The sequence below is a fragment of the Punica granatum genome, chromosome 5 (genome assembly GCF_007655135.1).
Source record: "Punica granatum isolate Tunisia-2019 chromosome 5, ASM765513v2, whole genome shotgun sequence".
Lineage (NCBI taxonomy): Eukaryota > Viridiplantae > Streptophyta > Magnoliopsida > Myrtales > Lythraceae > Punica > Punica granatum.
Window position 1 is genome coordinate 14212036 of NC_045131.1, and position 13092 is coordinate 14225127.

At 36.6% G+C, this 13092-nt stretch overlaps 1 protein-coding gene across 1 annotated transcript; it reads left to right on the forward strand.

The window, feature by feature from the left end:
• Window positions 1-7214: 7214 nt before the first annotated feature.
• LOC116206689 (VAN3-binding protein-like) lies at window positions 7215-12313 on the forward strand. Its single transcript, XM_031539486.1, has 7 exons — window positions 7215-7681; window positions 8427-8552; window positions 9381-9813; window positions 10326-10547; window positions 10634-10683; window positions 11177-11234; window positions 11909-12313. The coding sequence occupies exons 1-7, from the start codon at window positions 7346-7348 to the stop codon at window positions 12127-12129; spliced, it is 1446 nt and encodes a 481-aa protein (XP_031395346.1). The 5' UTR covers window positions 7215-7345; the 3' UTR covers window positions 12130-12313.
• Window positions 12314-13092: the final 779 nt, after the last annotated feature.

Sequence of the window (13092 nt, forward strand, 5' to 3'; positions counted from 1 at the left end):
TGATAAAGGGACATAGATAGTACCGCTGAATATTAAACTTACAATCTGTTAGTTGTCAGACGAGAGCATACGTCATTACGTTACACACTCTTTAATAGTAAAGTGCACTTTAGATACTAGTGGTTTTCTTAAATGACAATAAGTCTTGAAATTGATAAAAAGTAGACGACGGCCCGATATATATCAATTTCATTTAAATAAAAAAGTTAACAATTTTAACTGTTTCCAAAGGGCACCATTAGTAAAACCTGTCCATATGTCACCAACGTTCAGGTTCAAGTCTTTGTAAATATAGAAAATGTGAGAGCTTTACTCTTTAATGGGACAACCCGGCTCGATTGGATTAGTCGGAATCCAATTGGACTTCTTAATACCAGGGTTCGCACCGGAAAAAAAAAAAAAAAGGGCCTACATGTCCAGTAATCTGAGTTTACCCAAACATGGCAATGGAAATCAATTTTAGTATATGTCCAATATTTCTTAGCATACAAAATGCAACAATGTAAATATCCAGCAAATTATCCAGTGGTAATTTATCTTTGAGATAGTGCAAATTACCACAAGAAAGATTATTAGCAATACACCAAACGCAACCTAACTGAAATAAAAAGGTCTAGATTGATGTATACGGGGACATAATTAGAGTAGAAAGAATACATTTCATGCGACTTTTATCTGCGAGCTAGTTAGGTGATGCAAGAAATTGAAGGAATCAACTGATGCAAAATTCATATCTAAGGGATCAAATTATCTATTTACTAATTTAATGATGTATAAAAAGAAGGATTAGAAAAATGAATACCTAAGGAATTCAGAATCCATATGATATGTCAAAAGACTTCAAAAATTGGGGCAGATCAATGAGTATCGACAGAAAGAAAGACGAGGGCCTCTTTTCCCGCAAACTACAACGCGGGCCAGGAGGCCCATGTTCAACCTCCTCAATGTAAAATTAAAGAATACAACATCAACTTTAGCCCACCTAGAAATGTTATCCACTAGGTCATCGCTCCCAAATCGAATTGGATGGTTAAACTAAACTTTAAACCTCGGTTGCTCCATCATCGATATGAAAAAATTATGGCTTTAGTTTTTCATTTACAAATTTTTTACTTTTTATTTTCAAAATTATTTTATTTATTTTAAATTTTTTATTTTGAAAGTATTTATATATTTTTTTACATTCTCAAAATTACTTTATTTATTTTATTTTTTCAGTTTCAAAATTATTTTTTATTTATTTGAAATCAAATAAATATATTATATAATTGCCACGAATGTCGAATTTACACGTGGCATGCAATCTCTGACACATAAACAATATCAGACAATTTGACTAACAAAATGACCAAATAAAACAATAATCATAACGTAAAGGATGAAATTGAAAAAAAAAACAAACAAAAAGGATGAGATCGAGCATTCGACGAAATGTAGAGGACCAAAAGTGCACATTTTCCATAATTATAAGATGTATGTTAATATCTTTTTGGAATATGGGAACGTACATCTCAAGATTTAGGTCCCTATGTTCTCTTTCTTCATTACTAGTAAAAGAATCACTTGCGTTGCATGTAAAAATAATATAATTTGCCACACTATTTAAAAAATTTCTAGAAAAATATTGGTTATTTTATAAGTACAAAAATATATTTATTATTATTTAATTGATAGTATAATCTAAGCGCCTAATGATTTTAATAATTTAAGATTCAAAGTATCTTATCTATTAATTTTTAAATGATAGTACTTTATCTACAACGAAAAATAATCGAAATATTGATATATAAGTAAATTTAAAATAAAAAATTCCTTAAATGCATGCATTTTATAGGTAGTGGGGAAAGACTTTTATATATAAGAGTTGATAAACTCACCGATTAAAAATATGTGAGAGTTGTACACAAAAAAAAAATTGTGAGAGTTGCTTCTGTTATTTGATTAAATTAGGATGTTAAATATAAGAAATAGAAAAAAAAAGAGTGAAAAAGAAAATTGAGTGACGCATTTTAAAAGTACTTTTTATTTGTATAACATATATAAATATTCTTAATTTCTTATTTGATGGTCGTTGTGCATCGTATTTGTATGAAATATCGACTAACCTAATAAAAACGATTACTAGATCAAGTTTTAGTATTTTTGTTTGGGATGATTCCGAATGATAATAGTGATTTGAGATGAACCATTACCATCAATTATTTATGGATAATGATGATAGGAGCAGATTCCGGTGTTCGGGCTTGACTACCCCAATAGATGATAGTGGTTCCGACGAACCTTTGACATCAATTTAATTTAATTACAACTGTAAAAATGATAAAAGTGAAATTATGAAAAGAAATAATCTCTTGAACTCCGTACTTTTATATCAGTTGTTGTTGATTATAGATTATCAAGTCAGTAAGTTAAAACTCTTCATGCTCAAGAACCATCTCCTATACATAGAACTATCTACAGTAGATCAACGGTGGCATCATTAAAGTGGATCAAACGTAAGAATCCATGTCCAGAATTATATGGAAAAATTAGTAACTCGAGATATAATGTGGACATATTATCTTCACCTCCAATTATGGACATATTATTCCTTTCAGCGGTTCGATCTGTACAGTCCGGGGTGCATGCACCTTGAAAGCCCAGCTCAGTATTACAAATTCTTCCTCGAATTGGCTAAATATTGATTCATGGGACCGTGCCAATCTTTCAGATTAGCTCTGAGATTGATTTCCTACCAAAATAGGAGCTAAGAAAGCATCAATAACCACCCCCACTTTCAACTAACTGGGAATCACGTAGTTACCAAAACTTAAAATTGGGCCAAAAATGAGAAAAAAATATATAGGGTAGCGACATAAATCTTTGATCTCAAAAAAGAGCTTATAAATTTGATTCTTGTTCATCAGACTATTTGTGCAGTTTTTTGTTTTCTCTCTATCTCTTATTAGACGCGGAAACCTCCCTCTATAACCGAGCGGCACAAAAAATACGTCAACAGTTGTCCACTACCGCGCCTCATAGTCCAAAAAGCGCAACATTCGTATCCTCATGAGTTGCACTTTTGAATTTGGTGCAAGATCAAATATGCGGCTTTTGCTTTGGCTTTGTTGAATTTTCCACTCACTGTTCCCAATAAATTCTTTACTTTCCGGCGTGGAGGTACTACTAATTTCTCAATCAGACACACATAAAGTGTGTACTTGGCATAAGATAATAAGATAATTGTGACTGAATCGTCTCCAAAATCTTGATCTTGTGCCTTTTGAGGATGTTCGTGAATGCTTCTTTTTTCTGCCTCGAATCTTGATGTGTCAGCAAATATCATCAATTGCAGGGTTGATCCGTAGTCCTTGGAACTTGAACTTTCGTTCAAATGTTGACACTTTTTTGTTGGGAAAATTGCAATGTGAAACAAGGAAGATCCAATGTTGATGATTTGGGATCGGTGTGGCAACTGTTCGAGTTCTCGGTCCAACATGATTAGGGCCACGGCTAGGATCCCGGGGCAATCCATGTTTAGTAATAAGGTAGGTAGATAGATAGATATATAGGGGGCGTCTCCTCAAAGAACAACCAACCTTGAAATGTGGGGACGGTCAACTCACCTTATGCAACGTTAAGGTCGACGTAGGCATTGAGAACGTAGAAGGAGTCTCTTTTTATTTACATAATTTACTAGTTCAAAAACCTCATCGACTGAAATATTCTGAAACTATAAAAAAAATGTTATTAAATTGTGAAAGGACTTTTCATGATAGATTTTCTTTTTTCTTTTATGGACATGTCATAGAGAATAGGAGGCCAAAGAGATCTAATTGAGAATGAATGACAAAAATAAATAAATAAATAAAAAGGAAAAAAAAAACCACTAGCAAAAAATCGAAAGAAAAAGCACAATGGCTGTGTTTGGAAGTCTTTAGGGGGGAGGGAGGGAGGGAGGGGAGAGTAGAGGAGAGGGCGGGGAGGAAAGGGAGGAAAGGGAAGGGAGGGGGAGGACACGATAGGGAATGGAGAGAGACAGCAATTCTTGTTTGGGAGATTTTTAGGGTGGGAGAGAGTGGTAATGAAACAAAGGTATATTATAAAAAAATCATACTCTCACTAATTTTAAGTTATACGTAATATACTTATAATTTAATTATATAAAAGACCACTTTACATTTAAACCATAAAAATCTTTTTCCTTGTATCAAAATGAATTGTACGTGCATTAATTTAATTGTTATTTCATATACCATAACATGAAAAATTTTATGTTAAAAATTTTTTAAAAATAAATAAATAAGTTGTTTTAGTTTTATGTAATGTCTTATGAATAATCAATTATCTATAAATTATCTTTTTTTTATTAAGACGTGTAATTTAATTTTTCCCATTAATTACATATAAATTTCAATCAAGAATTTAACACACTTATATAATTTTCAATTACCTGTGTAATAAATTATCGAAATCAGCAAAATATAGTTATAACAATTTTCTATTTTATATTTCCATACACGTAACACACTATTATAATAAACCCCAAGAGATTTGACCTATTGGTTAATGAGCACCCAAATTTGCTCCGAGACCCGGGTTCGAATCCCCTTGGGGCCACCGGAGCGCCTTTGGCGTGATTACCCGCTCCGTGCGTCGCCGGGGTTCACGAAGCCCCGGAGATTAGTCGGAAAAGCCTGAACATCCCGGGTTAACAAAAAAAAAAACACATTATTATAATAATTATTCTTTAGTTTTATACATAATATGGCGCCCTCCCTCCCTCCCTCCTCTCTCTCTCTCTCTCTCTCTCTTAGGAGCCACTTGCACCATTTCCCCCTCTTTGCCTCTTTAATGGGCACCAGTTGCACTATCTCTGTCTCTTAAATAGTTTTCTTCTATGGATGTGAAAGCACACTGTCAACATTTTGTTCCCCAAATATACACTTTCAGCCTCTTTCTTTGCCTATACGATTAAAATCATCTCTATTTTTTTACTACACTGTGTTTCTCCAATACAAAGTGAGTTTTCCTCGACACGTATATCATCGTAGACCCTATTCTAGTCGTTCTCCTTTTCTTTCACCCATTTCTTTGTGTCTATAATCTTCCTTTTCATGGTTTTGGAGACTCCATATATATTCGGTTTTAGAGACTCCATATATATTCTTAAGCCCTTGGGAACTAGCTTCTTACAGATTTCATGTAAATTGTGAACTCTTTTTTTTTTCCTCATTCTGGTGACATTCTGGAGCAAGAAGACGGTTTGCCTAATTAGTGACCCATATCACCCAAGGCAATTAAGTACTATACTATGAAGTTGCTAGTACATTCTAATACTCTAGTGCGGTCATATATGATTATTTTATTCAAACCTGGGCTGCGATTTGGAACCTGATAGTGATCTATGAAATTACTTTTTTAACAGACGATTGGGCAGTTCTGGGATAACCCCTCCGCTGAACCAATATGACTATTTGCCTCTACAGAGACAGAGAATCATCGGGAGCTCTTGAGTGAGCAGTTCGCATTTCCGTACAGTCACCATTGGCTTGTGAGTGCATGGGTTTTACAATCTCATTCATTCTAAGATCATTCATAGATCAAGATTGAGACTCAGTGTACAATCTCATTGGCTTTTGATTAAAGGGAACGAATGTTTCTTTTTCTATCCTTGGTGGATAAGAAAAAAAAATCTAAAGTTACTACTCCATCTTTAACTTCTTACTAATTAACACTTAATTAGTTTCTCATGATAAAAGACTTTTAATTTATGATATCAATTTTTAATATCCATTTTCAGAAAGTGAATGTTAGAATTTTTTTTTCGGTAGGTAATGTTAGAAAAATTTTTACCATTCTGTAAGTAAGAGTAAGGATTTATTCCAATTAATCAAAGAGGGTGTAGGGCGGAGACTGCGCGCTCTCGTCTGATAATCAATAGGTTACCGGTTCGATACTCATAGACTATTCATGCCCATTTATTAGATATTTGAGATTTCCATCTCTTTGTACTAGGCTTGTAGGCCTCTTTTGTAACTAGAAAAAAAAAATTCTCCAATTGCAAGGAAAGATTACTTCTTATTCGTAAATATTTTATTTTTTTGAATGCACATGCAATGCACGTGCGAAATATATTAGTATATATAAATGTTTAAAATTTAGTGAAAGGATCTTGTAGTTACAATATTTGAATGGAAATTAATTACAGTAAAATAAGCGTTCTCGAGGACATATACTCAACTCCTCTAATTTGATGTTAAGGTTTGGTGGGTTTTTGTTTTTTGGAAGGGCAAAGCGAAACAAAAAAAATAGAGTTGTCCTTTTTTTCATGTGAAATTACGAAATATCGCAAGCTTATTGGCTGAAATTACTCATTGTTTAAATGCTGAATTGTATTAACCACGAAGTGTTATGGTATATGTTTGGCTCGAAAGATCGTAAATAGATAAATAGTAATAGGATGCACCTATCTAAAAAAATATACATTGAATTTTCATTGTGTTTATACGGGTTTGAACACATTTCCACTTAAAAACTCAAACTGATAAGTGTTGATACCCAAGTTTCATATAAACTCATGATTATTCTTTCATTTTTTCCACGTGGGATTATAATTCCCAACACCCGCCCTCACGTGCAACGTATAGTCTATTTCTATCTACTCGTTGTCACATGCCCTTAAATACCTTAACAACTTACCTCGAACTGGGCTAATCTTTCGTGCTCGAGCGAGGGGGGACTAACACGAGGCGCTCTTTTGCCTGCTCTTGATATTGGGTCGGCGCAGTGTGAGCTCACATGGACACCCGAAAGCGTAATCCGCTTTGATACCATATTAAATTTCCATTGAGCTTATGCGAGCTCGTACCCATTTCCACTTAAAAACTCAAACTGATAAGTATTGATACTCAAGTTTCATATAAACTCAAGATTATTCTTTCATTTTTTTCATAAATTATACCGAGCTTACATGAACTTGAACTCAACTTTCAGCTCAAAAGATCGAGCTAATAAGTTTTGAAATCCAATATCATATAAATCATTCTATTTTTTTATATATATTTCTGATATTTCCAATTAACTTTTATATACCCAACAATATAGTTGTTGGATGCTTTGGAAAATTTAGAGAGAGAGAAAGAGGGGGACAAAAAGCAGCAGCATTTGGTCTACTTTCTTTTAAAAAAGAATGAGATTTCGGCTCCATTTTGCTTCCCTCCCCTCTTAACAATTGGCTCGACTGATCACTGATCATACCACTGTACCTTCCTCACCCCTTTAAAACACACCTCGCCCTGATCTCTCACTCTTACCCTCACTCACTCTCTCAAACCAAAGCCCAGCCCACTCTCGTTTACCGAATATGGAAAAGCCGGAAGCAGAGCCGTGGCGGCCTGACCCAGCCATATTCGGGCCGCCAGAGACCCCTCGTGAGCCGATGGAGTTCCTTTCCCGCTCGTGGAGCCTGTCCGCGTTCGACGTCTCGAAGGCACTTGTCCCGCCACTTCTGTCGACCGCACTCTCGGGCGCCTCAGGTAGTACGGTTACTGTAGGCAGCGATGGCGTGGACCATGCTGCAGCGACGGAGGAGTGTCCTGGTGAGGTGGAGGAGGCCGGTTCGGCTTTTTCTGGCAACCCGTTCTCGTTTGCTTCTTCGGAGACATCACAGATGGTCATGGCTAGGATCATGTCGCAGTCGGTGAGTGCAATCATGTATAGTCATGCGTCCCGGGCAGACTAGTGGAAGTCTCTTAAAAATATAATTTTCCCTATGCATTGATTCTATATTTTCATGGGCTTACTGGTACATGTTTGCTCGGAAGGGATTTCGCTCCCCTCGTATCAAATCGTTCGTATCTTCGTAACATCGGTAATAACCTTTGTAAGCAACCATGCCAAATACACTATTTGCTTAAGAATTTCCTTCATATGAACCTTGAAATATCTCAAAATGTATCATTTTTTGACTTTCTTCTTCTTTCTATTTTTGGGAAAAAAAAAAACACTTTGATTGAGAATAGTAGGCTAGTGACTAGTGACGTATGCTTTAATCTTATAGGGTATATTCTCATTTTCAGTTTTCTTGTAGTAGACTCAAGAATCTCTTTTTTTCATGGAAAAAAACATTTTATTTTTCAATTTATTAGTTCATCTCCGACCACTGTGATGTCAATTAGCAAAAATTGAATAAATTGGAATTACATCACCAGCTTTACTCTTTTTCTACTTTTGTTATTTTTTTCCCACTTATGATGAACTTGCCCTTTATATGGGTCTCCACTCACCACAAATATTTAAGTGACAACTTCATCAATAGAGTCAGGCCCTCTTTGAATCACTAATCAATCATTAATTAATTACACTGATCATCTAATTATCACAAAACAATCATGGCATGGCAACTGGATATAATTTGGATTTCTCTGTTTTATTTTTCTTGGCAGAGGGAAGTGTCCCCTCGCACTTCAGGAAGGCTCTCCCACAGCAGTGGGCCCCTCCTGGCAGCCCAGAGCTGTGGCTCTTTAACCGACAGTCCCCCAGAATCTCCCTGTGACATCGACGATCTTAAGGTACATTAATACATCAATTAATACTTCTATAAACAATAACATATAAACGTACAGAGAAATTGTTTTTCCTCCGAAAGTTTTTGGAAGAAAAACCTCCGACCCTCTCTTTTTTAAAAAGTGCCCCCAATTTTCAATGTAATTACACGATTGCCCTATGAAAGACTTTCGGCAGTGCCGAATTTGGAGGTTTTAGCATCTCTCAAAAGTAAGATTTTCGACAACGGAAATCAAATTTTCGAACTTCTTAACTCAAGGTGAGATCTTGTATTACTGTATCCTACCCTGGTTTAGTCATTACTCATTGTCAGCTTTTGCATGCTTCAAAGCAAATTTATTTCATCTAAGCTAGGCAGCATTGGGGTTTTGCTTGCTTCTTTCTTGATACAATACAAACCTGTTAAAATTGCAGCCTTTTCTTTACTGTAGACGTAGACAGGAATCCCAATTTTGTAGTATGAGACAAGACACTGGATTCCAATTGAAAATGCGGAGAGCCTTGTGAAATGAATCGATCAACCTCTCATAAATTTCTAGCAGTTTCGTGCATTGACTCCGTTTGTCACATCACACGATCTTGTTAGATGTCTTTTCTTATGCTTGCTCCGACGGAAAACAAACAATCAATTCACATGATGGTCTAATCCGGTAGAATCAATCTATTGCATCGTGAGGAAATGGTCACTTGAAATTCTTGCGACATTCCATTGGAATTGCAAAGATTAGTACACACCACAAGTCATTGCACGTGTAGAAAATATGTGTTACGCCGATTTTATAAATGCCAACGGACCTGTTTCTTTCTTTCTAACACGATGGTCGATAATGTAGTTTCCCCGATATAACTATCCGCTTCCCAGCCACTTCCAATTTCCTCCTGCAAACGGGGCCGCCACCCCTGGTGGCGGTGTCAGCGGTAGCAGGACAGTGGGGAGGTGGTTGAAGGACAAGAGGGAGAAGCGGAGGGAGGAGACGAGGGCCCAGAATGCCCAGCTTCACGCGGCAGTTTCCGTGGCTGGAGTGGCAGCATCTATTGCCGCAATTGCCTCTGCTGTTGCCGCCTCAGGCGGGGCTGCCAAGGACGAACAGAGGGCAAAGACTGATACTGCCGTGGCTTCTGCTGCTGCACTCGTGGCTGCCCAGTGCGCGGAGGCTGCAGAGGTAATGGGAGCCGATCGGGAGCACCTTAACTCTGTCCTTACCTCTGCTGTCAGAGTTCGGTCTGCCGGGGATATAATGACATTAACTGCCGCAGCAGCTACAGGTCTGCAAATCTGCATTTTCCCTCACTTGTCAATTTGGATTCAGAAGATTTTTCTTCTTCACTTCATTATCATTCTTCTCGACCAATCTCAACTGACAATAGGAAAATCCGAGATCCATCATGCTCATTTAATTCTATTTCTTTGAAAGGGTAAATTGAAAATACCATTCTTGGGATGTTGGTCATGACGAAAGTCGTACTAATATTAAGCTTCATCAGACTGTCTAAATCCATATGCTTGTTAGGTATAAGGATTGTCTTCTGGATCAAGTTTGTCACAACATTTATTTCGATTATTGTGGGATGGTACAATGATCAATTTCACTGCTTAGGCCGACTCTGCTGCTGAAATTAGTTGCCAAATCTTAAGGCAGTTACAATTCTTTAGCCCGTGAATTTGGTTGGAATACAGGGCTCGAAAGTGCTTTTAATTTGCATAGAATTTATTCATTTATATGTTACTGTGATCGACATAATTAATCACCCGTAGTTGCCATGGCACATCCCTGCAGCACTCCGAGGGGCAGCGACATTGAAGGCAAGGGCACTGAGGGAAGTGTGGAACATTGCCGCCGTGATCCCTGCTGAGCGAGGAACGGGGACCAGTGGCAACGGCAGTTCCAGCAGCAGCAGTACCAGTGGAGAGCTCGTCCCCGAGGAAAACAACTTCTTAGGAATCTGCAACAGGGAGTTGCTTGCTAGAGGATCTGAGCTCCTAAAACGAACCCGAAAAGGTCTAGTTCCTACTGATTGTCTTGATACCTTTTATTTTCAATATTATGATTGGTTGGTAACTAAACCTTCTACTCACCGAATGCAGGTGACCTTCATTGGAAGATCGTCTCCGTCTACATTAATAGATCGAATCAGGTAATCCTAGCCACCCATTCTTCTCCTTGCTGTTTTTAGGAAACATTAGGGAGGGGTCTCAGGCTATGAGTTAGTTAAAAGCCAATGAGCTCTGACACTTCCAAGCAAGGTCTGGGCCAGGTCTGGTGTCATACTCTGTTCAATGTAACGGGTTTGGCCAATGCATCAGACTAAAAGCCCAAATTAACGTACGATCGTGCGGCATCCGATCACCCAATAATTGGTGACGAATTATAATATCAAGACGTGGGCCCTAAAGTGAAGAGGTCATGGTCTAAAAGAGAGAAAAAAAAAAGAAAAAGAAAAGAAGAGAATAGAAGTAGTATGTGTGGGTGTGTGTTGATGTTTTGCTTTTTTTAGAGTTTGGAAGAAGTGTAATCTGAACAAGATGAAATTAGATGCTTCTGCTTTCCCTTTGCTTTCCCTCTTTAACTGATTCCATGTGAGAAAAAAACTTTGGATCAGAAAATGAAATATCTGTCTTTTGCCACAGGTGATGTTGAAGATGAAGAGCAGACATGTTGCTGGGACCATCACCAAAAAGAAAAAGAGTAAGCTTAGTTACACTTTTCTTTTTTACTTTTTCTTTTGTTTGTCCCTTTTATGGGTTTTGAACAAAATTAGGATCTGAATCTCTTTTAGTCTCTTTTTCCATTGGGATTTGCCAAAGCAACCCATCCATTAATGCAAAAGGCACTTAATGGGATTTTTTTTTCTCGATATTTAAAGGATTTCTTTAGGTGATCAGCAACGGGAAGATTTTAACATTCATGCATGTATTATCCATGGAAAAATATATGGGGAAACTATGTCACCGCGATATGAATTGGTACTCCCTTTAGATGATATGATAGTTCTTTTGAAAAATATAGTACTTTTTGTGAAATAGTCGGCATAATGATGAATTTCCAAAAGTACTAAGCAAGTATTGCGCTTTTTAAAGGGAGTATTATACTGTCCCAAAGGAATACTGACCATGTCACCATGACGTGGTGTCGCAATATGATGTCTCATGATCCAATTTGTTCTATATCTTTCAAATTTAAAATTATTGATTGCTAGATGAAGGCATATGTCACTTCATTGCTCCCCTTTCTCATCAATATGTCCAATCTTAATGCAGAATATGTCCCATTAGTAGGCCGCAAGTTGTATAAATTCATATAAAAAGAAAGATGATGGTTAATGATTTATCAGGTGTATAATCATTCATTGATATTTGCAGATGTAGTGCTGGAGGTGATTAAGGAAATGCCCGCCTGGGCAGGCCGCCACTTGCTCGAGGGCGGAGAGCACCGGAGGTACTTCGGGCTGAAGACAATGGTAAGGGGACTGGTCGAGTTCGAGTGCAGGAATCAGAGAGAGCATGATATATGGACCCAGGGCGTGACAAGACTCCTAGCTATCGCTGCCGAACGGAACAAAAATAATAGGCCAAGAATTTGAAGGGTAGTGTATTTTTCATTAGTGGTGTGTTCTTTCATTCCATTGTACTCTATGAGTTTCTGCCATCACTTTAAAAAGTTATTATTAAATTCTAACGGTGCGTTTGATTTCAGAGATAAAGTAACTTTGATTTTGATTGTGGAAAATCTCAAAAATAACAAATGAAATGGGATTATAAATTTAACTTGGGAAACGTGTGTTTTTATTTTGTAGTGTATTGAGTTAAAGTTAAAGTTAAAATTGTTGATTTGATAAATATGTATTTTTGTTGTGTAGTGTATTGAGTTAAAGTAAGTTAAAATTTTTGTGATTTTAACTGGGAAAACAAACGGGCTTTGTGTTTGGATTTAATTTGCCTGAGTTCACTTAGTTATTATTAGCATTTAAGCGTTCTGTTTAATTTAAATGGATTGTTTCCCGATTACTTCAAATTAATCTAATGATTACATCCAGTCAACAAAATAATTTTTAAATTACAAACTCCAATTTATCTGTGATGATACGACAAGATAAAGGTAGAAGACATGAAGGGTTACTATTCGGTTCTTATGCGAACGCTAGAGTATTGGCCCCTGCACTCTCTCCTTCTCAAATAAATTCACGAGCTTCCTTTATTCTATTAATTTTTATTTCATATTATTTTTAAAGTTCTTTTCGGTATGCATTTAACTATTCAAAAGTCTAATGGACCATAACTAATCCAATCGAAATGGATCGACTCACTAAAAGATAAAACTTTCCCGACGTGGAATTTTAAACATTTTGAAAAATAGATGTTAATTATTAATGCAAAAGTAGCCCTCTCAACCTTTTTTTTCTTTCGAGAAATGATAATCTATATCTATATATTTAGTAATTAAGAATATTGTCACGAGAATAATGCATCATTTGTTCAATGGGAGCTTTCTATGTATGCTTTTTCAACAAACCCTTAGTACGTGAAGCAATGACCCTTTGATTCCT

Excerpts from the sequence above, each read along its gene's own strand:
- LOC116206689 (XM_031539486.1), top strand. The coding sequence starts at position 7,346 with ATGGAAAAGCCGGAAGCAGAGCCGTGGCGGCCTGACCCAGCCATATTC. Across the intron at positions 7,682-8,426 it reads CTAGGATCATGTCGCAGTCG|AGGGAAGTGTCCCCTCGCAC; the intron begins GTGAGTGCAATC and ends TTTTCTTGGCAG. Across the intron at positions 9,814-10,325 it reads AACTGCCGCAGCAGCTACAG|CACTCCGAGGGGCAGCGACA; the intron begins GTCTGCAAATCT and ends ACATCCCTGCAG.